The sequence below is a fragment of the Anarrhichthys ocellatus genome, unplaced genomic scaffold (genome assembly GCF_004355925.1).
Source record: "Anarrhichthys ocellatus isolate YVR2014 unplaced genomic scaffold, GSC_Weel_1.0 scaffold23, whole genome shotgun sequence".
NCBI lineage: Eukaryota > Metazoa > Chordata > Actinopteri > Perciformes > Anarhichadidae > Anarrhichthys > Anarrhichthys ocellatus.
In genome coordinates, this window is record NW_022280053.1 from 6661758 (window position 1) to 6687429 (window position 25672).

Genomic DNA, 25672 nt, shown 5'->3' on the forward strand with positions numbered 1-25672 from the left:
TTCCATGAAATTTGGTGGAAGAGTGTAACAGGGACCAAGGAAAACTATATTACATTTTGGAAAGGATCCGAATCACTGAGCGGATACACAAATTATTTTTCACGTTCATTAACATCGCGAGATAGAGCATGGCCACAGCAGAGTGTTGTAGTAGTAGCAGAGCACTATTGAAAGCAAACATTTGACACTCAAATAAAGTGGCAGACAGTAAGCACTGTATAGTACATAGGGAGTGATTTAAGCCACTAACCTCTCACAGGTCATATTGCCTCATATATTCTCCTTGCCTTTCCTGTTCTTTCTTCCACATAATATACCAAGCCCCTCCACCTACATGAAAAAAAAACCCACAGGTGTTTTCACTTGAGTTGCCTGATTAGACCTCATCTCCAGTCTTGATTGCCAGTAATGTGACTCACCCATTAGTCATACAGCTCCTTCCTTTCTCTTTCCCATCACCACATCTTTTCACCTTCTGCTCTCTTTGCTTCTCCCTCATGCTTTCCTTTAGCATCTCCTTTTGCTTTTTTTTTCTTCCATAAAGTATATTTTACTACAGAGCTCAGCTTTACACTTGTTTAGTCTTCTGCTTTACAGAAGACTAACTGTGACATGTGACATCAGCTGTTTACCCGTTTCAAGTCTTTATTCTAAGTTAAGATAATGTTCTCCTGGCTGTAGCTTCATAGTAAGCATACAGACACAATATTAGCAAATTCCCACAACTATTCCTTTAAATTGCCATTTCTAGTCATGACCGACAGACAGATGTTTAGCAATACTATGGCTGAATTATTAGACGGCAACAGTTTCAATATGTTTTTTTCATCATATAGCACTTTAATGTGCAACTTGAAATTAAATAAAACAGTACAAATATTTTCAACTTTTAAATATGGATGAAGTCAAAGAGTCAAAGTCAAACATTCTTGTGTACAGGATTTAGCATTTTAGAAATGCGTACTTGGTCCAAACAGCCACAAATGTATATTAAAAAGCACATTCTTTCACTGAGCAGTGCTGAAAGTGAAATGAGGTTTTCTGATTACTAACATAGTACAAATCAAATAAATCCTTTATGGCACAATATTGACTATATGGCACGGCCTGTTAAAGGGGTTGAACTAAGCACTTGTAGTGCAAAAACTTCATACATGTAGAGTGGAGAGACATATGTAAGCATCATTGTTTTTACATTCCTTACTAATTAAGACTTCTACACCACTGATTAACACACGTCTATGGTTCAGCTACCAAAAATAAGCTTTGAAGGAAACCTTCAATGCACATCTTTTATTTAAGTCACCCAGTGTTGAACATTATGCTTGATTGGATGTGATTGGTGGTAAATAGGTTTATGGCCCAGGGTCATTTACAATATGTGCATCTGATTTCCGTTAATCTCAAACAAGTCAAGAAAAGATGGATAGATCCCGGGCCGCCAGCGTCTGCATCCCAAAATGTCTATCTTGACGTTCAACTTGTGCTTTTCCTGAGGGAGCCGCAGCCAAACAGAGCAGACACAAAATCTACCATCACTGTGATCCTTTTGTTTGTGTGAATCTCTCTAACTCGCTGTAATCAAGGCCAACGCTGCAGGTGTGCTGGACCCGATTCAAATCCCTTCAGTCAACTGAATTTGTTTGTTAACAAGCTTGTCCCTGACTGCTCATCTGAGAGAGCTTTCACAGCGAAGAATACACTTTTCTTACAAACAACATCTGTGGCAGGAGGATGAAAATGTCACAGATGACATCAAATCTCACCTGCCAGACAGTAGGCACTCATATAATACAGTTGCACACTGCAGTGCAGGAACATTGTAGCACAAATTGTCCTTTTTCAGGCTCTGGACCTGCGTGGACGCAACAAGACCCCCATGAAAGCTGAAGGGGGTGATTATGAAGGCGTGTACCAGTGAAGGTCAGCATGCTATCAGAGCTGCGTGTCTTCTCTGGCGTCTGTGCTGGACTCGCGTCTCTCTTTTAGGCTGCTTCTGTGGACAGGAGGCTCTTCTGGGACATGAGCCAGAGGGTCTGAACGAATCAGGTACCTGAGAGAGAGAGAGAGAGAGAGAGAGAGAAAAAAATAGGAGATACGCGTGTGCATCAATTGTAAAGAGTTGCCACATGGGAGCTCAGCGTTCAGGAGCTTTCCCAAACCTATTTACACATCCAGGAGACACAGAGCAACATCACTATCAATTTGGAGTCGTGTTTTTGGTCAAATACGCCCAACATTCACTCTCCTTTGAGCTTTGTTTCGGTCTCCAGCGACTCCTGGGGGAAATATCTGGCTCTTTAGTGCTAAATGTTCATTAGCTAGTCATTGACTTTGTCTGCCGGCTGTTGTGGCTGTGAGTGTTTTTAGAGCTTTATTTTGCCTGCTGGTTAATGAGTAAACAAAAACAGCAACAAAAACGATGAGTTAAAACATGTTAAAGCTCTGCAGAGAACTGCAGACACAGGTGACTATTTTTTTTGTCCCTACAAGCGATTCCATTTACACTACTTATGGTCATTTCATCGATCGATAATATAAAAATATTGATTAGTGGAGCTTTGAAAAGATCAGTGTGTAGGATGTAATGGCAACTAGCGGTTATGTTGCAGAGTGCAACCAATTGAATACCCCTCTGCCCACCCCTCCCATCTATTGCTAGTGTTTGGTTTGTCCGTTCTGGGCTACTGTAGAAACATGCAACATGGCGGACTCCTTGAATAGAACCAGCTCCCTATGTAGATATGAAGGGCTCATTCTAAACTAACGAAAACACAACGATTCTTAGTGCCAGGTAATTATGCACTAAAGAAAACATAGTTATGAATATTGTTTTCCCATTTCTGCTAATTAATCCCCCTAAATCCTACACACTGGTCCTTTAAGTGAATTGTGAATAAATGATAATGGGTAAAAGGAAATTGTAGTGACAAAGCGATGCTTTTTGTTTACCTATCCATATTCATGATTCATATCAACTGCGATGTTTCCTGATGAAATGTGCAAAGCATTACACATGCAACAACTCCCACAAATAAGACAGCTTTGACAAAGCTGAGGAATAAACAGTGGCAGTAGCAGTGGTGACTCAAATTTCACAAGATTACCATTTGCACTAAACAGCACACAAACCCACACGCACAACACGAAGCTTACACAACGTCATTGAGCTCCAGCCTGGTGTTAGGAGAAGGGTTGATCAGGACGTAGGACAGGGTGTTCTGCTGATCGTTCTGCTCATCTGAAACAGAAACACCATCCCAATCAGCAAACTGGAATAGTCACATCTGTATTAGTCTAATCTCAATAGGATCCTAATTCATCATTACCTTGTAGGTATCCCAGATTTACTCTGTTCATGACGTCGCTGGCTGTCAGATTAGTTAGGTCTTCTGCACACAACAGTTAAATAAAAAAAAAAAACAGACCAACTTTTAAGCAGAAGAAGACATGAACGTTTGGGAAAAGCAAAGCTCAGAGCAGTTTAAGATGTGTCCATCCTCACCATATCCGGAGGTGGGGAGGCCCAGATGCCTCATGCGGTTGCGGACCAGCTCAGACAGCTCCTCCCTCTCAGAGCGCCGGTAGAGGTTGAGGCGCTGCTGAGCGATGCGCTGGGCGTGGTCCTTGCTCGAGTCCCGGCTCACTCCCTGCCACCTTACGCTCTTCTTACTCAGACGTCGTGCCCACTGCATGCTCTTCTTCCTCAGCAGGGGGTGATCCGATTGGTCGTTGCTGCGAGACTCATCGCCCTTGTCCTTGGTGTCCTCGCAGTCGTCAACACTGACTGACACTTGTGACTGGGGCGGGGGTACAGGAAGTTACCTTTACGGCCGGTATGTTCTTCATAATAACAACTAAACTTTATTAACTATTGGACAGATTGAAGGGGAATTTAGCACATATGGCCCCCAGAGGCTAAAGCCTACTGACTTTGGTCATCCCCTGCCGGTTTTCTCTAGAGCCACCAGCAGGTCAACGTTTTCACCTATTCTGTCAATTATTTGAACAGCCTCTAAATGGATTGGCATTCATGGTTCCCAGAGGATTCATCTTAATTACTTTGGTGATATCTTACCTACCCCCCCCCCCCCTTGTGCCACAACAAGGTTGACATTTGTAGTTTTGAGTTAAATGTCTTGGATCAATTGTCATTAAATTTGGTTCAGACATTCATGTTCCCTACAGGATTCAACATAAGCTTACAAGCTTTTTTTTGTGATAAACACATTCTTGCATTAAAGCTGGATATTTAGTTTGATACAATGTTGAGCATCATCTCAGAGGTCTCACCTCAGAAGTCGGGAAAACGTGGGATTCTGTCCGATAGATCCCGATAGGAATTTCGGCACTAGAGGAGCAGAGTTTCTGGAACAGTCTGCCATAAGTACTAATCCACAGATCTTCCTCTGTTACTGTCATCTGGAACACGAAATAAACGAGTATACTATTAGTTAGATAAACCTGAACACGGTACTGTGTCAGATCGTTTCTTTTATTTTCTATCTAACTCACAGCACAGAGGAATCCTGATCCTGGAGTGGTGTCCAGCCCCAGCAGCAGCCTTGCAATAAGGATCATGTAGTCCTTCACAAAAGACTGACATGGAATCACAAAAAAAAAAAGCACGTTTTTAACTTTATAACCAAAAAAAAACAGTAGATATTAAGAAACTTGGGTCATTTTTCTATCAAAGACTGAACACAAGAGGGCACTTTTGTTTTGTGCAGGTACTGCTGCTCCGTTTCTTCAGGTAACACTGTTTCTCTGCTGCTGTAAGACACATTCATTTCTTGTTTTGAAAAGAGTTATTTGAGGTGCATAGCTGTAGGTGTGTATACAAACCTGATACAGCAGGGTGTCCAACATGCTGATACTGAACACTCTCCCTGCAGCGAAGGGTAGGCGAAACATGAAGGCCAAGTTGGAACCTTTATCACGCTCTTTCTGTGGGGGAGAGCCACGACACACACAAAACACACAACTCAGTCACTTTTCTGACTGTAGAAAGTCAGAAGGAAATGTCAAACATAATAAGAGCAAGAAGACTGGCTGCAGAGATAAAAAACACCATCTTCTACATCTTCTCTTCATAATTCACAAATATAATTCCTACTATGCAATTGACTGCAAGCCCTCTTATTATGTCTAACCTTCTCCAGCTTGGAGAGGGCCAGTGAATAGCAGTCCTTTGCTCTAAACTGCATGAATCTCATGTTGGATGGATGAGTAAGCTCTGTGATAATGCTGAGACTGGGAAACAACCTGGAACGAGAGAGGTGTGCGACATTAAAAGAAAGAGTCAGAGGATGAGACTGAGCGTCACGATCATTTTAGCAATCTGCTTTCCAAATGTAGGCTCAGATGAACACAATGATGTTATAAAAATAAAGACCACGTCATGATTAATATGTGATAAACATCACGAAAAAATCAGATGAATTACCTGAACATCGTTTGCACATTGACAATAGTTTTGGCATCAGCCATGTAGTCCTCCTCGGCACTCATTGTACTCTCTTTATCCACAACAACCAAATTATCAGCGTAGATAATGCCACACTGCAGGAGGCTGTCCAGACTGAAACGCACACACACACACACACACACACACACACACGCACGCACAATCAAAACAATGAGCATTACAACAGCAGACACCAATTTGCCTACATGCTGCACATACAATTAAACCAAAAGAAAGTACAAATTCCTCTTGAATATATTTGAATGAAAGGATAACTGTTATTATAGGACAGTCTTACTTGTCTATGGTCCCAGCCATGCAGTAGACCATAGGAAAACAGCAGATGGCCTCAAGAAAGTGATTATCTGGCCTACAGGAAACATGATGTATGATAGAGAAATTGAGTTCCTTTTTACTCCAAAGCACACAACACATTTAAAAGATTTGTTTTGACATGAAATGACACAAGAAACATTAAACTTTGCCACATACTTGGAGCAAGCCTTGAAGATGGGTAAAACCACACGTAACAATAAATGTTAATATGATGTAATGGTTTCTGTGTCTGTGTTTGTGTAATATGAAGATGTTGTTCCCGGCAAGCTTTCATTATTTCTCATTGTTTTCAATAACCTCAAGGTAAACAGCTTTGCAGCACCTAGTGGTAGTTTTTGGTGCGATACAAAGTGCACAGCGTCACCTGACCCCGCAAGCAGGTGGGCTGGAATAAGTGCACCGTGGAAGACGTCACAAGGATACTGACATCAACTGCCGTATGTGAGTAACTAATCAAAGGACGGCGCGTTCGTTATGTTAACGAATTTCGACTTAGTGAACATCAAACACACTGAAAAAGACTTTATATCTCCTTCAGGAACGTCAGTGTTTAGTATGTGATGATGTACAGTAACAGTAAGTACCGGGTCCTCAGGAGCTTCTGTGGACTTTCAACTCCCTACTCGGTCTTTATGCTGAGGGGTGAGTCCGTCATTTGTTGCTTCATTACTGCCTGAAAAGAGACCCAAGGCCGTCGTAATGCTTGGATTGCGCATCAGAGTGTGTGGGCGTTTGTATTTGCGAGAGAGAGAGAGAGAGAGAGAGAGAGAGAGTGAGAGTATTGTTATGTTTGTATGAGAGTCCAGAGAGCTCACATGTGGGGGCTGAAAAGGGACACATCAGGGCTGTCGATGAAAGCCTGCTTGGTGTTCTCCAAAGAAATCATTTTCATCCTTTTCTCCCCCTGTAGCAACATATATCATTCAAGTTCAAGGCAAAGAAAGTTGCTATGGTTACTGTCTGGAGCTACAGAGTGCAGTGTTTTTTTTATTTTTCTTTGTCACCTAAAACACACCGTCACTGTGAGCGGCAGCAGTGACCTAACATCAGGACGGACAATAGAGTTCCACCTCCACAGCCTTGTCTTTAAGTGATTGGCTGACGTGAGCTCCTTGCATGCATTATGTTTCCCAGCGTGAAATGTTCAACGACAGAGTGAGGGTTGAAAGAAGAGTGAGGGTTGAAAGAACGAAACGATGTGTGTGTGTGTGTGTGAATGTGAACTCACGGGTTATCCAGCAGCAAGACAATGGGGTTGAGTTCTTTCCTGGGTCTGTAATAAGCTCTGAGAGGCACTATGAAGTTATAAAGGCCGTTCCCTGCGGTCTCAGCAGACACAATGATGAGCTTGTTTTTAAAACCGTAAGCCTTAGCGTCCACAAAGCTGTTGTGCCTGCAACCCTGGATAAGGAACACAAAAACAGGTATTTTAGGTTTGCTGTGATGTGACGGACAAAGAGAGGCAGGAAGTAATGATGGAGGCAGTGTAAGAAATTGAGTGACTAAGTTGGAACGGCGACTGCCCACCTGGTCCAGACGTAGGCAGCAAAACGGGGCTTTTTCAGCCAACAGATGGCACAAGGTGGGCGAGCTCCCAATGTACGGCGAGTTAGGGGGATAACCTTTCACGTACCTGCAAACAAATCCCAAAAAAAGCATGAATGACACATTTCATGGAAACCAACTGTGTGTTTTCTTGTTGTAATTTCTTGTACTAACAAAAAAAGGCTGATGCGTGTTTCCTGGACTTCTCTAATTCATTCATGTTATGTTGGAAATTAGCGGTGCACTCAGGTTCAACTGCATGCTGGGTAAAGTATTCACAGAATGATGACAGACAAGAAAATATGTCTGTTTGGGTCGAATATTCTGGGAGGTTGCGTAATGGTAAAGAAACTAGACTCAATTGGATTATGCATGATTGTTGGCTTAATTTGCATTTTGCAGGTTTAGCATGTATTAAATGACTGAGGTTTCAATTATTTTAAGCTCAACCAGAAATGCAACAGTATCAATTAATTGAACTGACTGTCTGTAAAACTAACAGCCAGTTAATATAAAACATTACAATAAAAAAAACGTCTCCAGGTGTAGATAATATGCTCAAATAATAATTGATAAGTACTATTTTAGTTAATATTGCAGTTTCTTGAGATGAAGCAAATTGTAATCACTTTACAGTTTAAATAATCCATATTAATATATTATATAAATGAATATAAATAATATAATTAGTTACTTACAAATGTAGTTTTCAGCACAACAAATCTAACTTCTATGGGCATTTATGTACAAACAGAGACACAGAAACCTTACTCAGTAGATGAGTGGCCTTTCTCATCTATGAAGACGGAGTCATCTTCCGATTGGTCACTGAGGAGGTCACACGGCAGAATTGAGGCGGAGTCGGCAATCTCCTGAACCGGAGCGATGCTCGGCCGGCGGCCCCCTGTTCCATTCACTATCGGTGGGACCAGTTTGTCACCTGAGACGTCAGGCGGACTCGTATTCTGAAGATCCATGGCAACAGTGCCTGTGAATTACATTCGCCTGAGCGTTAAATCGCACATAAGGAGCCAGCACATCAAAGTCATCAATACCGTCCAGAACTCTTTCATCAACAAGAGCAGCTAATCACTCTCTCACCCATGCTCGCTATGATGCTGTGCACAGGAAGCTGCGAGGGTCCGTCAAAGAGGCCCCCGGTAGGGCGGCCCTTCCTCTCCTCCTGGTTGAAGATGAAGGCGGAGTTCTCCTCCTTGGTGATGTTGATGTAGTAGCAGGTGTCCGTGGCAGCCATGATGTGTCGCGGGCCGGGGTTCAGCAGGATGCTCTTGTTCTCTTCCGTCTTTATACCGATCAGACACACGCCGTACCTGCCCGTCACATGCCTGCTGTTAGCATACACTTAAGAATATCTGACAACACATTCAATTTCAGGCCAAGGAATGGCCATTAATCAAACAAGATACATTGTTAATTATCTAGCTTTTGAGGTGATGCAAGGTGAGTTTTCCCTTCAGAGAGAGCCCCTGTTTCCCCATTTCCAGTCTTTCTGGCTAAGATAAACTAAGTTGAGCTATGCTAAGCTAACCAGCTGTTGGTTGTAGCAAACTGTAGCATACACACATCCCAGGCTCTTGGCAAGAAAGCTATTACGCATAAAATGTCAAACTATTTCTTTCAACAACACCAGAAGTGGTGTCTGGACATGCAAAACTTATATACGCATTTTGCTGCAGTGAGCTGAAAAAAGGTCTTTGGAATGTGCATAATATTTGACATCATTTTTTAGCTGCACAAAAACAGCTATGACCCAAATCAAAAAGTTAGATGTTGTTCATTTTGCATTTATTTATCTGCAGAAATAAAGAACAGTTGTGCACTATACAAGATGATACCCCTGTAAATGCCTTGCTATACTTTCAACTTGTCAGCATCTGAAGAAGATGCTTTAGCTTACACGTCAACTCACTTCTTGTGAGCATGAAAGGAGGCGTATGTAAAGCTTTTGCCGTTATACTCTCCAAAGAACTTGCTGTCACACACTCGGATGTGGTAGACCTCGTTGCCAGAGCAACATCCGTACATCCTCTGCCACTGCTCCGGAGACTGTTGTCCTTCTCTGCATTCATTCAGGGGGAAAACAAACAATCAAACAAACCACGGATCAGTGAACCGGATACCTTTTTTGAAGGGTCAGGAAATTGCCTCCTGTGCTAATCTTGAACATCTATTCCGGATCCATCACTATTGCACAACTCTCTCGCCGCGTCCCTGCAGAGCTCTCGGGGTCTCGTGCCCTTAAGTGTCATGGGATCTCTGATGAAAGCAGACATCTTGATCCGTGTGTCAGTCACTTGCATTGTCTCTAATAGGCCCATTGTAATTACCCCTGATAATTACTGTTTTTGCTCAAGCGCTTTGATGGAGTTTTTAATGGTATGCTTAGAACAACCCTGAGATAGTGGTTTACATACTTGCTTCTTAGTACTTATTAACATCTACACAAGATGACTCATAAATATTTCACACTCCAAGGCTTCCATACTGTAACTCAATATATAAGACCAAGCGTAATGCTCATTATTACCAATATCTCTTGGTCCCTTTTAAACCTATTTCCCACTCAACCTCCCCGATGAACTGCATGCCTCTAAATTCATCTTGTGCACTAAAGGACGCCCACACATGCAACGCAAACATACACATACTCCCTCATACACAGTCGGGCAACTGTACAATACATATTCATGTACAGCTTTTGTATTAATGTGTGCAATCTAAAAGCCTGTTCGCTTTTTCGCGAATAAAGATACACAAAAGCTTCGCTTTCTAAAGAGTTTTCAGGAACACAGTAGGAGCTATTGCCCTCTTATTCCCCATCATTGTGGTTTCCCTCAGCCAGCGACATCAGCTTTTAAAATTGATCCATTTGCATGCTGTGAAAACTAATTTTCCACCAGAGAGTTTTTCACACTGTTTTCTAAAGAGCAGTGAAAGGCCGTTTACTGTGGGGTGCCGCCTGGTGTCTTTTTTTCTAGTTTTAATGCACTTTTACCTCTTGCTGTTTTCCACAATGAGCTAGTTTTGAACTTTTGTCTTGTGCTCGGGCCTATTCACCCCTCTGTGCCAGTTCAATGGACACATCCATATGCATCAGCAGACATGAACAAAGTGAAGAATTTTGGACTTTCTGACTGAAAATGCATGCAAGATTACAGACCGTCCGCGGGAGGTGTGCACAAGGAGCGTGACCAAGGTGGAGGTGGCAGGACACACACAGTTGAGAGCCAACATGGCGTACTTGAATTCCTCCTCACACACAACATGATCTGAAAAAGGATCCAAGTAGTAGAGAACATTTTATCACGTGTTACACAGGAATGGTGCTTTATAACTGAGAAACAAATCTTACAGCAACAGTTCAACATTTTGGAAAATATGTGCTAACTTGGCCAGAGAGCAAATAAGCGTTTCACTTAAAAGTTTAGAAACTCCCACCTGCAAATTTGACATGGAACTTATTTTCAGGTTTGAGTATCTGGACATAAAGGGGGCAATTTGGAGCAAAGTCCTTCACCGCCCAGGCTCTCAGGATGGTCTGATGGTCCTGTGGGAAAACGGTTAAAGATCATGTAATTTCACTCTTGCTTTTTCAATGTAATCTCCTTTAATTAATTGGTAATTGTCTCCATGTCCGACAGCATTAATGACGTGAGTGTTTGTAAACAAGTGAATGACAACTCATAATTGGTAAAGAGTTATGGCACAGAGTTCATTAATTGTTGCTCTTCTTACCGCAGCCATGCGATCCACCTCGTTGCGACTGCTTAGAATGAAACAAGCCTCTGCGTCATCCATTCTGCCGCAGCGGGAAAAGTGGACAAATAATAGAACAGGTCAAAATACATGAAAAACAAAGGTAAATTATTTAAATACAAAACAGCTGGTTCTTTGACCAGTCAGAAGAGACAACAGCAACCTTTTTTGATTTAATATTTCATGTAAAGTTGCCTGCATATAGACAAACACACAACGAGCAACTTGAAATGCTCTGCACTGTATGTGTGCTGTAAACGTGGAGCTGTTTCTGCATATGATTAACACAGACAGGAGGGTGCAGAATGCAAAACAAGTGTGGGAGGATTTGAAACATTGCCAGACGCGGGATGTAAGCGCGACACACACCCAGTCCTCTAGATTTAATTGCTCTATCCCAACCCTTTGCAAATGTTTACAGTGAAGTTATATAACCGATTTCATCAAAGTAATACTTTGGTGTTTGCTATAAGCTGTTCCATACATTATGGTACAACTGTTGCACAGGACTATTAGGTGTTTTTGACATGCTATTTTGTTTTTGTTTGAATTGCACTTTTATTAAACTGGGGAACTCATAAGAGAAAAAAAGAATGGTCAAATTAAGGCAGAGATATCCTGGGTTTTAGTTCCTGTTATATTTAATGAAAATCAATGAATTAATAATACTTTAAAATGTACGATAAATAAGATATTAACTAACAAACAATAACGAGTAAACTGACCCTTTTGTGTAATATCAGTTGGCTGCATGTCTGACTCTTTGAGGCCTTTATGTGATTAAGGCTACGGAAATAAACCTGACAATGCACAGGTTGACAGGTTGACATCTGCGTTAAAGTTTCCCCTTTCATGACTCAAAATGATCAGAAGAATGTGAGGTGAATCATGTTTGCTTTTGTCAGAGAAAGAGGTCCATTTAAAAGCTGAGTCTTTAAAAGAATTTATCACAGCTTGAATGAATAATTACGATGTTGTCTCAGTATGAGGCAACACGATTGCTCTGACAGGCCTATTCCCTCAGACAGGAAAGAGAGAATATTTGGGCGACATTAAGGAATGGAAGGACAATAGAGATGTATGTCCTGCTGATGGTTTGAGGCAATTATTTATACCTGCATAAAGTGCAAAAAATTAAATGTTAGCATTCAGTAAAGAGAATTTGTTCTGGAACAAAGCTATGCAGCTAGTGGGCATCAAAGGAATCCATAAAGTAGTCTTTCCACTAAAGCATCAGGAATATCAATCAGTTCTGCACTCATGTAAACATCTCCCATCCGATCCTCCTCCCCGTAAATGATGCAGAATGTTCAGTTTAATCACTACGATCTGTCATCCATCTGGTAGGCCTTTTGGTAGCAGAGATATTAAAAATAAGATGATTTGTTTCACCTTTAATTATAGCAATTAGGCAGATCAGTGTAATTACAAGCACATCAGCAACACTGCAGCAACAAGACTGAGAGTCTACAGCCACGCTAGCAGCTCTGTGAGGCTCTGTGATTCCATTTAAACTAGTACACTGGGTGCACTGGCCAAAATCTTGCCTAAAATATGTTCAGAGGTTGACCCCACATGAAGCCAATGTCACCAGGGCCTAGCTGACCTTTACTGGACTGGACCTGAACTTTATGTTTGCAAATGTATGTGTATAGGTATGCATTAGTATTTATTTTGTTGGGTATCATATCAATTTTACTTTAATCTGGACCACAGCGATGGACCGACCGACAGTCAGACCAAAGTTTAAGTGTCACTTACTTGGCTCTTAACAGGTCCTGGTCTTTGAGAACGGATCCTTGCAGATAGATGACCCTTTGAGACCACAGAGGGATCTGCAACACTCTCCGCACCTGGAGGTCCATTTCACTTGGGCACAGGATCACCACATAGTAATCCTTTGAGATGACACAAGAGCTACTTTAGTATCCACAGTGGAATGCACGGATAGACCAATTCACATCCTATATATGTACTCTACGGTATAAAAATGCATTATTTTGGATTGTTTTGTACCTGCAGTCTGGGATGGGCATAGAATTCATTGAGAAAATCCATGAGCAGGTCTATCTTTAGTGCACTGACACACAGCACTACATGTTTCTCTGTCTGCGCTCTGTGGCGGCTGTAGTTCCCTCCAGACTTCTGTCTCTCCATCCACAAGTACATCAGCTCCTCAAACTGACACACAGCAAAGTAAACTGAGTAAAAGTCATGAAGAAGCATTCAGACGGTACCAAGGAATATTTCAGCATCTTCCTACCTGCAGAGGCAGCACCACCAGAGCTACACAGATCATGATGACCACCAGCAGCTGGGAGGGCCATATGCGGGGAGTGACGTCTCCAAAGCCAACGGTGGAGAAGGTGACGATGCAGAAGTAGAAGGAGTCGAAGAGGGAGAGGTTTTTGCCTGCTCGCTCCAGGTGCTGGATTCCACACGTGCTGCAGAACAGTTCAGATAAGCCACGTGTACAAACACACACGATGCCAGCATTTATGACGCCCATGTACTATTCACATATTTAATTAGTCGAAAAGTATAATAGAATGTATCTATATGTAATACAGTTGTTTGCGTAATTAAAATGTATTGCAAAAATAAATTAATTTCTGATAAATTTTTGGTAATATAAAAGGAAGTTCCTAAAGAGCTCTTCCTTTTTTAAACCCAAATAAAAATGTTTTTATTATTAATTTAAGTCTGTTTTCCTGTCGAAAAGAATCCCATTTTTTCATCTCCAACACACCTCCATTGAACTACACTCAAGGTTACGCTAGCTCAGCATTTGTAATTAATTGGAAGTGTAACACAGATACACAATTCTTTCTTTCAAGGAAACGTCCAAGGAAATTATTGGTAATTTATGGACCTAAAATGTAAGTGTCACAAACATTTCCTGTCACAAAGTTTACCAATTTTCCTTATTGCTTTTATAATGCTGAGATAGGATAGCCGCTACCTGATGCCAAGCTACACACTATATGTACACCATCATATATATTTCTATGGTGTTGATACAGATAAAACATTCCAACTTCCACAGAGAGGTTTAATTCATAAAGAATGACGGAAAAGATTTGACAAACAGTTAAAGAAAAACTTTAAGAAGCAGCCTCACCCAGTGAAGACCAGGCAGAGCAGGGTGCAGATGAGAATGAGGACCTGGTTGAACATTGCTGAGTTGGTCCTCTGAATTGCTCTGTGGACATCATTCTACCCGATAACAACAGCATACTTTAACATATGAACTATACTCATTGAAAAGAAGGACATAAAGTTGCATCTATGAGATGACATTATGCTCTTGGATGCTTCCTGTTGTAGCAATACAGCTGAGCAGCATGAAATACAGAACAACAGGATAAAATGCAGAGAGGCTTGCAGACAATTCCCCCCAGTGGGAAACCTCCAGGGTGCTCACAATCAGAGCAGAACCAAAGGAGGGGACTGATGAGTTGTTGTCAACACCAGCTGCAATACGACTGTGAGCATGAAGTGTCTTGCCTCAACAAAGTCATTAAATTGTTGATCGAAAACAAGTCATTAACAGAAACAATTGAAGTTAATGCTTTTCACTCACGATCATGTTCTCCAAAGCACACTTAGCTAGCCAGCAGTTGAGAAACACGGGAATGAAGATGTTTCTTATTGAGGGCCAGAAGATCTGAGGAGAAAGTGAGACATTTCTCTACACATTAATAGATAATATTTCATACATTGTTTCTTAAATCTGTGAAAAACAAAGACACGAGTCTACAGCTAGGCTAGCAACTGTGCTGCGGCTTTGAGCTAACTGCTAATGCCAGCATGCTACTGTAACATGCTCTCACAATTACAACACTGACATGCTGATGTTTAGCAGGTAAAATGTTTACCGTGTTTACCACCTTAATTTAGCGCGTTAGCTACTTTCTTTGCCAACTAAAACAAGACATATTGTATATATATATATATTAATATGTCTTGTCTTGTAGGTCAACCTGCAATTTGTATACTTAACACCAGTGGTGGAGTGTAACTAAGTACATTTACTAAAGTACCGTGCTTAACTACTACAATTCTGAAGTACTTGTTCTACACTTGAGTATTTAATTCTATGCTACTTCTACTTTACTACATCTCAGAGGAAATGTAAGTCCTTTTCACTCAAGTACATTAATAACTGTAGTTACTTCACAAATTTGGATTATTAATCAAAACTATAAATCAACTAATAAACTATGATTTATTATTATTATAGGTCAAGTTACCCAGCAGTATATTTAGTAGCTCCACTTTTACCAGCTGCAACGTTAGTGATATACACATCAATGCATCAATAATTATAATCCATTCATACAATATGTTCGAGCTACTTTAAGTAGCATATATTTTGATGCTAATACTTTTGTGCCTTTACTGAAGTAAAGGTTTGAATGCAGGACTTTTACTTAACTAAAATATCTGATTACTCATTCCACCACAGCTTAACACACAGTCGTTATTTCTATCCATCTAAATGCTTATTATTCACTTTTCTGTATTCAATAAGCTGAGTCTGACTCTCAACAGATCTTATGTCCTCTATTCTTGAAGGCTAATATTGTAAAAAAAATAAAAAATAATATACAAAACTGAGTGTTGGTGTTGCTGTTGTTTACATAAAAAAAGTATGTGGTTAACTAGTGGGAGATGAAGAGTATTTCACTCATGGTAAACGTTTTACCGTAATGATGAAGGGAACTGTGTTGATCATCTCCAGAAGAAAGGACACCTGGAATATCTGCTCCCAAATGTTCCCCTTAAATAAAAAAAGATGCAGAAACTTTCTAACAGTTTTACCTGTGAGCACACAATAGACAGTGAGTCACTGCAGTCAGAGATGCAGATCTTAATTGTAGTCTGTCACTTTCCATGACCACTTAATCCTTCACCTCAACCAGATCCTGTAATTATCATCTAATGTAGCTGTGATAAATGGCTTTGTCTAATTACACCACTTATGGATTGCCAATCTCACAGACTGTAAGGGACCAATGCGCAGACTGTATTGCTGACATGCTTGAAGACTGTATTTGTTTAGTGTCTTACCTTGTAGCTCAGATACATCAGTAGCATAGTCTCCAGGAAGCTAATGATGGCTACAATCACCTGCGCAAACCAAAACAGGGAATAATGAACACAAGCTCATGAATTAATAAAAACAGAGATAATCCTCTGATAATTAAATCCGCGGTGTTTTCATTGTGTAGTCAAGCACCTGTGCTCACATATTTAATCACCTCGGTTCATATACTTCAGTTTATAAAAGTTTTCCTTGTTTAAATACATTTTTATTATGTTGTGACTCACTTGAATGGCCCAGACAGGAACTTTTCTGTCCACCCAGAAGATCAACTCCCTGCAAGACAGAGCGCACAACAGCAACCCCAACCATAAAGATCCTCTCCATCAGTCAAGAATTGCATTATTATCTGTTTTTGTACCGTCAGCGAGAGATAGATACAGTCACAAAAAGACTTGCAGATGATCAAGTTGTCAGCTGTTGTAGCTGAATGTCGCTCTCACCAAAGGATAATTTTCTACTAAAGGGGGCCCATTGACAGAAATCACACCTTCTGCTGCTTACCAGTTAATTTCTCTGTCCTGCACTGATCCGTTCCACTGGCAGTCAACACTGCAGAATAGTGAGGAACAAAAAAAAAACCAAGTTATTAGATTAGATTTTACATCCATCATGTTGAATCCTCTCCTCGCGACTGTCTGATACCTAAAACTGAATGTTTTCTAACTTTTATTATGCTTACCGTTGGACCAAAAATGAAAACGCATTAATTTAAAGATGTCGATTGATGGTTGTGTAATTTCTAAGAGCACTTAAAACAGCTGCATTTGTTTAATCTCTTTGCACTTTGTGGGCATTGTATTGCCATTGCTTCATTTGTACAGTAAGTGATTCCGTTGACAATAGACAAACCATTTGATGTTGCCACTGGAAGCGCTTTGCTGTCCCGCGCTGTGACCGGGGTTATCTGTAACCACTCGGATGATGTACAGCAGACAGGTGAGCAGCTTCAGGGAGAAGTTGAACACACGAATCCGAAGGCCTAAAGGCAAAAGAGGGACCCATCTTCCACACAAATACTCACTACAAACAACACTACAGCAGCAATGGGATTAATCATTACTGATAAGCAACATCAGTGTGTTTAAGTAGTTACATTTGATGATTTATAGTATGTGTGCCACAGTGGTAATTATCATTAAATCTGTGGTTGTTATGCAAGACACATGTTCCTCTATATGCATCTGGTTCTCATTAGTCACGAAATTTGTCGGTATTGCTTTTATTTAGTTGACTTTTATTGGAGCCTTTCAATTAAGCAACAGCCAATTCAGGTGAGTGAGAAGATGACCTGCACCACCCACTTACTTGATCTTTGGTTTTTGATGAAGAAGAGCTTCAGACGCTCCTTGAAGGTGTTTTCATTCACATAGAACTCCACCTGCACCCTAACAGGGAAGACAAGGAGAGGAACCGTCACACAAGAATCAGCAGCACAAACAGAAAGAGCCACGCAAGAGTTTTTCAGAGCAGTTTTGAATGTTATCATGTTTTACACAGCATGAATATTCATTATAATAATCATCTGCCCGAGGAGAGTTTGGTAATTATCCGGCTCCGATTTTATTTCCCACTTGAAAAGACAGGGTTGAACCGTGCAGAACTTTTCTGCATTTCAAGCGCTCCTTGAGCACACAGTCATAATAACTGTATATAAAAAATATTAGGCTGACGGGATGCAAGATTAGCTGTGGACAGACACACACACACAAACACACACACATGGCCAAACGCATAATCACCCCACAGGCTTTACGCCTGGTGGAGATAAAATCATATTAAAAATTACAATCCTATATTTAGACATTTTGCTATCATGCAATTTCAGAATAAACTGTGAAACAAGTGATAAACTTTCTTGTTGAAATAAAATAAAATAAGGTTTCCAATCATATTATTCTTCAAGCTATGATGCACATAAATTAGGTTTTTACGTGAGCCATCAGGAGTAACTTTCTTGTGGGTGAAGAAATACTTCCTCTTATTTGAAAAACCAATAGTAGGCTATATGTTGGATGTTGATTTGTAAAACAGATCAAAGCCCAGAGGCAGAGTCAGTCAGAGAGAATGAGCACAACTCATACGGTAGCTTGACAACACACCGAAAATCTTTACAAAGCCTGTTATAGTCTTCACAGTGCTGCCTGCAGAAGAGAGTGCAGAGACGTAAAAATGAATAGACAGAGTGCAAGCATGAGGGAGATTAGAAGAATTTGAGGACAGTTTGAAAGCATGTGAGGCTGTGACCCTGCTGCTGCACTAATCCCAAGTTTCAGCATTTGGCTGAAAGGCTCACAGTGAGAAGCAAAAGGCAGTGTGGGTTGTAGGATGCGCGGAGATCCTTCGGAGTGCACTGCTGCAGCTATTTCAAGTCTGCACGATGATAAAGCTGCACCAGAGAGACGAAACAGAGGAACACTAATGATGAAATCTGAAAACAGCTGTCACATCTGGCCAGCAGCAGGGCAGAGATGGGCTCTGGAGGTGAAGGCACTTCAACTGAGGGTTGGCTGTAACACAGAAGGGTCCTATAGATTGCTCTCTGTCTGTCTCATCCCTCCACCCACCCACACAAACACACACACACACACACACACACACACACACACACACAAGTAATGACCCTTAATCAGCTCCTGTTGAGCACACAATTACTAGGAAAGGAGGTCTGACATTAGTCATACTGCGCGTCACATCGACGTTTCAGGCAATAAGGCGCTCTGGGAGTAATTAGATCTGGATTGGAAAAGATCTGCAAGTGCAATCATCTTGCAGCTCTGGAACAGGCCTGCTTGTATCAAATCAACTCACCAGGAGGTGTTAATCAACACCAGAGAACGACCTGTTGCTCTCAATGCAAATAGGGCAAATAAAAGCAGTTTGTCTGATCATAAAAGCATTTTTTGTTTATAGAGCTTAAACAATTCGGTCGATCAATTAGCAGATCAACAGGAACTGGATTAGTATCGATGGATTCGTCAGTTGGCAGAAAAGTATTTTTTTTAGCAACTATTCAAAAAATGGTTAATTTTCATTTAACACTTCTGTGTTAGTAAACTGAATATCTTTTTGGTTTTGGACTGTAGGCTGGAAAAAATAAGCAATAGAAAGAAATACAAATTGTGATCAACATTTTATAAAGCAAACTATTAATTGATAAAAAACAACAGATTAATTTATCGTGGAAGTTGTTGTCAAATGATTTCTATTAGAGCTGAAACTATTAATCAAAGGCTAGAAAAGTTACCACAGTATGAAATATGGACTTATTTCTCCTTCAATTTTTTTTTTTTTTTTTTTACAAAAGTCGGTGGTTGTAGCTTTTCAAGTGCGAATATTTTCTTGTTTTCTTTACGTGTTCAATGATAGTGAAAAATAGATATTTTTGAAATGTTGGTCGCTAAAAAACAAGGCATTGCAATAAGTCTTCGAAATCCCTTTTCCCTCTTTTCTGACACTTAAAGAACAACGATTAGAAAATGAACCGATCATCACAATCGTTACTTTATACCACAGCAGTTATGTTAATTAATAAAATAAAAAACGTGAGTTTCAGGTCACTAAATGAATAAACAGGCAGGCATTTCTGTGCATCTCAGCAGTTTTTGGGCGCGCTCATATTGGTCAGAGCGAGCGCTTCCTCCATCGTCTCTCTGGAAATGTCTTGCATAACTGCAATTGCACAATTTGTCTCCGTTGAAAAAATAAATAAAATTCCAACGATAAAAACGTCTCAAAGTGCAGTAGCCTACCCTCGCTTCCCATTCAGGGCGTCCAGCGCCACTCCACTGACATTACCACTTAAGAGGCTCCGTGTGGCCCTACCTCTGCCCGGCATCAGCCCCAAACGGGTCCGACCTCCACGTCCCCACGGTCGGATTGCCCCAGGTTGGGATGATAATTCTCGGATCCATTGCGCTGGAAGACACCTGTGGCTGCGTCGCGCAGTCAGATTATAAAGCTTCTTGACCAACGCGCATCGCTGCAGCTCTAAAACAACACGGCGCTAAACTGTGTTGGTCGATGAATTAATTTTGGAGGGAAAACAATCCAAACGAGCAACAATACAACGAAGCTACGTAAAAAAAAAAAACGAATTCAAGGACAAATCTGTGTTTGATTAATCATTTATTGTGATGACTGAAGTGCTTATTGGAATATTTTTAGAAATGTATATAATCTCTCTCTCTCTCTCTCTCTCTCTCTTCCTCTCTCGTGCGCGGGCCTGTTGCCACAGCAACGTTGCTATGACAAGAATAACCCTAAATGATGCTGTTGCAGCGTGGTCCTCTCCAGCAGCTCCTGACGAAGCTGCAAACATTCACTGTGGCATTATACCAGAGGAATGTATACGATGGATCCGCCGCAGAGAAACCATGATTTGTCTTCATTTATGTGTCATCTAAAGCCTTCTGGTGTTACAGCAACAAAGCCTGTAGTCAGTGCACTGTCTGTCTTTCTGCTCGTCTGTCAAGAGAAAGCTCTGCTGGTGTGGAGATTTCACCGTCACAACTGACAGACGACTGCAACAGAAAGATTCCTTCTTCTTGGATTTGAGAAAAGGCAGACAAAAAGAACATAGAACAATGCTCTCTCTCTCTCTCTCTCTTCTGTATCCCTCCCACCTATTTGTCTTCTCTTCATTTGAAGAGTCTGAAGTAGTAATTTATAGATGACCTCCATGAGTCAGTGCTTTTGGAAAATACCGGAAAAGGCCACTCCACTTCAACCCCTTTTCGCCCACGCTGGTGGAGCCACTCAACGCGGCTTTCCGAGTTATATGAGAAGACCCCCAACGCCATAACTCCTGTCTGTAAAATACGTGACATTTTCACTTATGCACTACGCATTTATGTATCGCAAAGTTTATATCAGAAAGGCTTCAAAGACATTTTAAAAGGAACAAATGTGATAAACAAAGTGACTTGGACTGTAGGTGGCAGAAAGCGGAACAACAGATGAAAGGGAATGTACAAATGAAGGAGTGGGCCTGAGAGAAAGACTGCCCCACTTCAAATATGGCCGATAGTTTGACAATACTGTGTAAACATGTTTCTGTGTGTTTCTTCTCAAGCTTGCCCGACTTTGAGAAGGCAACCTTTGACAATGGATGATCCCTGGGAAGATGTGACTAGTGACATTTAAGAGTTCGCAGTCACACACAAGCCTGCAGGCTGACCGCCGATAATCCGTCACCTCTAACAACTTTATCTACCAGGGACAGAGGACGGCTTGATTTGCAGCAAAAGAGCAGAAAAGTGATAACAACCATCTAAATAGGAGCTGAAAATGTAGACAGCTTTATGGAGGAGAGAAAACAGTGGTTGTTGCAAGGACAGCTGGGGAAAGGTCACATCTGACTGAAAGCATTGGCAGAGCTTGTTGTTTTTTTCTCGTCGAGTAGATGTGTCAAATATTACAAACAGCATTCGCGGTCTCAAAGGTTTGCTGCTGCTGTAATCACATCTAAAATTACATTTGATCATCACTCTCCTGAGGTCCATCTGGCAGAACCCAAGCTTACATGCTGAATACATATCTTTAGGAAAAGCAAATAGCATATAACTAACTGCTTTGGATTGTTAAAATGCAGCCCTCTTCCAGACCTCTGCAATAACAGAAAAAAGGGACAGACGTGTTTTTCTTTTTCAAGTTATTTTTTGACTTTCTTTGTTTTAAACGCTTAATTCTTGCTCTAGCACTGTTTTGAATCCCGAAAGATGAAAACAAATGAGGCAGATATCAGAAAAAAAAGAGGACTGTTACTGATCTTGTCTATTGAGCTCGGATGCTGCAACAGAGTCGAACTGAAGGTAGAAGAGGAGACAGTGAAGGATGAGGAAAGGTAGATAACAGAGGGACTGATCTCATTTCAAATTCTTACTGTGAAATAGGTCAGAGTATTGTTGCTGAACAATGTGTTCCAAGTCAGACTTTTTAAAGTATTTCAATACATTCTTGTGGGAATGTATCAAACACATACACACACACGTAGCTTACTTCACAAAAAACATAGTGCTTCAGAAATGTCTTCTTTTTCAGCACCATGGACAGCACCCTCAACTCTGCCATGCTTCATTACCTCTTTCCAGGCTGAAGATCTCCAAAGCAAACACCTCTGACACCATATAACCGGTTTAGGAAGCACTTCAAACTGTGCTTTTGTATGTTCTTGTATATTTTAAGACTACCAGGGGTAGACGAGGTAAACACTCCATGCACAGTGACGTGCCAAAACGGTGAGATTGAATGCTAATTGGGGCTGTAATTTGTCAGCTGTAAAAAAAAGAAAAAATGCCAATTTTTCTAGATCCTGAGATAATATCTTTAAATGTCTCGTTTTGTCCAACCAACAGTCCAAAACCCCAAATTATCTCATTTACTATCACTATCTAATGAGGTAAAGAGGATGTTTTGTTCTTAAAATTAGACTTCTTAAAAAATGAATCGATCATTAAAGTAGTTGCCTTTTCATTTTCTGTCGATGGAGGTACATGGAAAGATTGTGAGAAGCTCAGCTATTTAAAAAATAGAAATTATAATTTGAACCCAAAACAAATTAAAAAAATCCACTAATTGCATCAGCTTCAACAGCTGAACACTACAAGTTGAGAAGTGCATAAAAACTAGTCAGCAAGTGAGCAGAGACGTTAGCCATCAGTTAGCTAAAGGTAATAGATAAACGGTCAAAACAGCTAAACATTTTGGATGAACAGGTGAAACAGTTACTGAATAAATGGTTGAAAGGGGTGCTTGAGTTATATCTGATGGGACTGTGGGGATACATCTGAAAAAAAGGTCACTGGACTGTGTTAACAGTATTGTTCACAGTATCTGATAGTTAAACTCTGGCGTGTCTCTCACAACTTTCCCCTTTGGACCGTCAAAAAAACTGAATGTGATGTTTCTGTCTCTGATCGTGTCAACACAGCGCTGATCAACATTCTTGATTACCATGGTTACCATTCCTCCTCACGTCCTCACTGCTGCCTACCTGTCATCGTTCTGGAAGCTCTGGTCCCCGAGCAGCAGGTCTCTGAAGCGGAAGCGGAGCGGCAGCGGAGGCACCTCCTCACTCTCCTGCTGCTCCATCTTAAGAGTGGAGATGTCTAAGATAACCCCGCTGCTGTTGGTGTTGGTCTGGAGTGGTGCTGGAGAGGAGCTGGAGGACGGAGAGGAGAGGAGAGGAGAGAAGTAAAGAAGCAGAAGGGGAAATGAAGGGAGAAAAGGAGGCAAAGTGCAAAAGTGAAGGGAGGTGGAAGGGCAAGAAATGTGGAAAAGGAACATGGAGCACAGGGAGAAGAAGAGGATGCAAGAACAGGAAACATGGGATTGAAACGGGCAGGTGGCGGACTGATACAGATGTGCAGAAGAGTATGCGTTAGAGAAAATAGGACAGAAAAAGTATTTCACTCTCCGCAGTGAGCTTTGATGATTAATTCGTCGTTTAGGCTTCAGCTGTCTGTTGGCAGCTTGTTCTGTAATATGAGCTGCTCAAAAATGTTGAAGTCAGACAGACAATAAAAAGTACAACCAGCCAACATATGTTCATCTAAAACACTAAGCATACCAACTGCTTTACTACAATGCAGATGCATTTAAAGTGTGTTTACCTACTTCTGTTTAAGTTACGTAGGATTCTAGATTCCAGACAGATTCATCTTAATATCAAATCATAAAACGTGTTTGCATATTATCTCTGTGGTTACTCATCACAGGGAGGTGTAACAGCTGTATTTTATTATTCAAATTAAGTGAGTGGTGTGACATTTTCTTGGTTGAAGACAGGTGCTTTTTTACAGTCTCTTCCACTGAAGAAGAAGCTAAACACATAATACAATCCATAGCGAGAGAGTGTAAAGCCCTAAACCTCTTTTTCCTTCATTTCTCTGCTCTCCTCTCCATCACTGTCTGCCTGTTTGCTCTAGCCCTCCATTAAGCTTGACAAACGTATTGCATAAAAGATGATGGCTTTATTTCCCATGTGGTTTGGTGAAACCCATCCATCTAACTAAACCAAACACAAGCCAACGGCAAAGAGCACCAGTCTCATAAAACGCAGTTGAGCTCACGCGTCATTAAAGACATCCGAGTGAACAGAACAGAGAACGAAACATGCTGAGTGAGAGCTTTTATGGTTTGACCTGGTGTGTAATTTAACAACACATCTGTTCGTCTTCTGATGTACTTTCAATATAGAATTTTTAACACAATAGGTTTTGTTTTTTAATTGAAAAGTAACAAATGTTCCATTAAAGAAACACAGATGCAGAGTTCAACACCTTACAGCATTATTTAAAGTATTATTTATAGTAATGCAGCTATGTCTGCAGTAGATAATATACTCAAAGCTGAGACAATGAACAGCTGAACGGTGATGACAGGAGGACATGAGCAAACTGTAGGGATGGAGCACTGAAAAAAAAAAAACACTGATACAAACTAAAGATCAGCACGTTTACACACAGCACCAAAACTAACTGAATAAAAACAATATTCAAATGTCATCACACAAAGATATTAAGCACTTTTCACTGTTTTTTCATTTTATTATTATTAATCAAAAGCACTAAAAGTAAGTTATTTGTCACTATAATGTGATAGACGTTTGCCTCCTTACTTGTTCTGGTCGGTTGCTGCTCGTCTCTCTTACCGTGGCTTGTGGTCGTTCACGGTCCCGTCATCGTGCACAAATGTCTGATTCACGTAACATTCACTGCACATTTTGGCCGGAGATCCGGCGCTGCCGTCGGACTGGAGAGCTGCGGTGGTCGGCGTCGAGTCCCCCTTGACAAAGTCGTCTTCCTGGGTTAATTGCATCGGAGGGTGTTCTGCCAAAAAATGGGAGTGTACACCCGGAGAGAAGGACGCGCTCCTCTAAAAGCCCGGCTGATGTCTCCCTGTGTGTTGGATGGATGCACCCCCCCCCCCAGGTGCATCTTGGAAGTTTTTTTCAGCCAACGCAGATGAAGAGACTGCGAGCAAATTGGCAACTGGCTAATGAACTCTTTAAAACAGACGAGCTGAAAGATGCAGATTAAATCAAACTAGAAAATTTCGCAAGAAATTTTGACAGTGTGGCTTCTACTGCCCGAAGACGTCGCAATATATAGCTACACACGTGATGTTACAGGTAGTATCATTGAGGTTAGATTGAGATATCGCTTTTCTCTTTTCTGCATTTAAGATTCATACTCTTGGATTCAATCTTGTATTTGTGATGGACAGTCCACAAATGGCTCCCGTCATTTCTGCACTGGACATGTACATCTTTGTTTGAGAAGCGTTTGGAAATGATGGGAGCCAACACTCCCATCATTTGCTTCGATAAAACACTGCTGACTTCCGTGTGTTCATGCATCAGGTGCCCGCGCGAGTGAGAGGAATTCAGCGGTTTTATGAGCTGATGATTTATTCATATTAAATATTTTTCAGTAAAG

General features: G+C 41.0%; 1 protein-coding gene across 3 annotated transcripts; it reads right to left on the reverse strand.

Moving 5' to 3' along the window:
* Positions 1 to 438: 438 nt before the first annotated feature.
* Positions 439 to 25449, reverse strand: LOC116390372 (potassium channel subfamily T member 1-like). 3 transcript variants are annotated; one of them, XM_031859984.1, is made up of 31 exons: positions 24886 to 25449; positions 23227 to 23394; positions 17541 to 17620; positions 17085 to 17214; positions 16737 to 16784; positions 16460 to 16508; positions 16199 to 16258; positions 15834 to 15908; positions 14709 to 14792; positions 14247 to 14341; positions 13389 to 13569; positions 13142 to 13306; positions 12887 to 13023; positions 11105 to 11168; positions 10808 to 10916; positions 10530 to 10638; positions 9279 to 9428; positions 8450 to 8679; positions 8120 to 8336; positions 7331 to 7436; positions 7032 to 7204; positions 5766 to 5837; positions 5447 to 5581; positions 5154 to 5265; positions 4846 to 4947; positions 4516 to 4599; positions 4294 to 4422; positions 3506 to 3800; positions 3330 to 3392; positions 3157 to 3241; positions 439 to 2053 (listed from the first exon to the last, which is right to left on the reverse strand). In XM_031859984.1, the coding sequence occupies exons 1-31, from the start codon at positions 25050 to 25052 to the stop codon at positions 1936 to 1938; spliced, it is 3792 nt and encodes a 1263-aa protein (XP_031715844.1). In that variant the 5' UTR covers positions 25053 to 25449; the 3' UTR covers positions 439 to 1935. The 3 variants fall into 3 exon arrangements, with proteins under 3 accessions (XP_031715844.1, XP_031715845.1, XP_031715846.1); XM_031859985.1 differs by having other exon boundaries at positions 24853 to 24968; XM_031859986.1 differs by lacking the exons at positions 23227 to 23394; positions 24886 to 25449 and adding an exon at positions 20058 to 20899.
* Between the last annotated feature and the right edge of the window lie 223 nt (positions 25450 to 25672).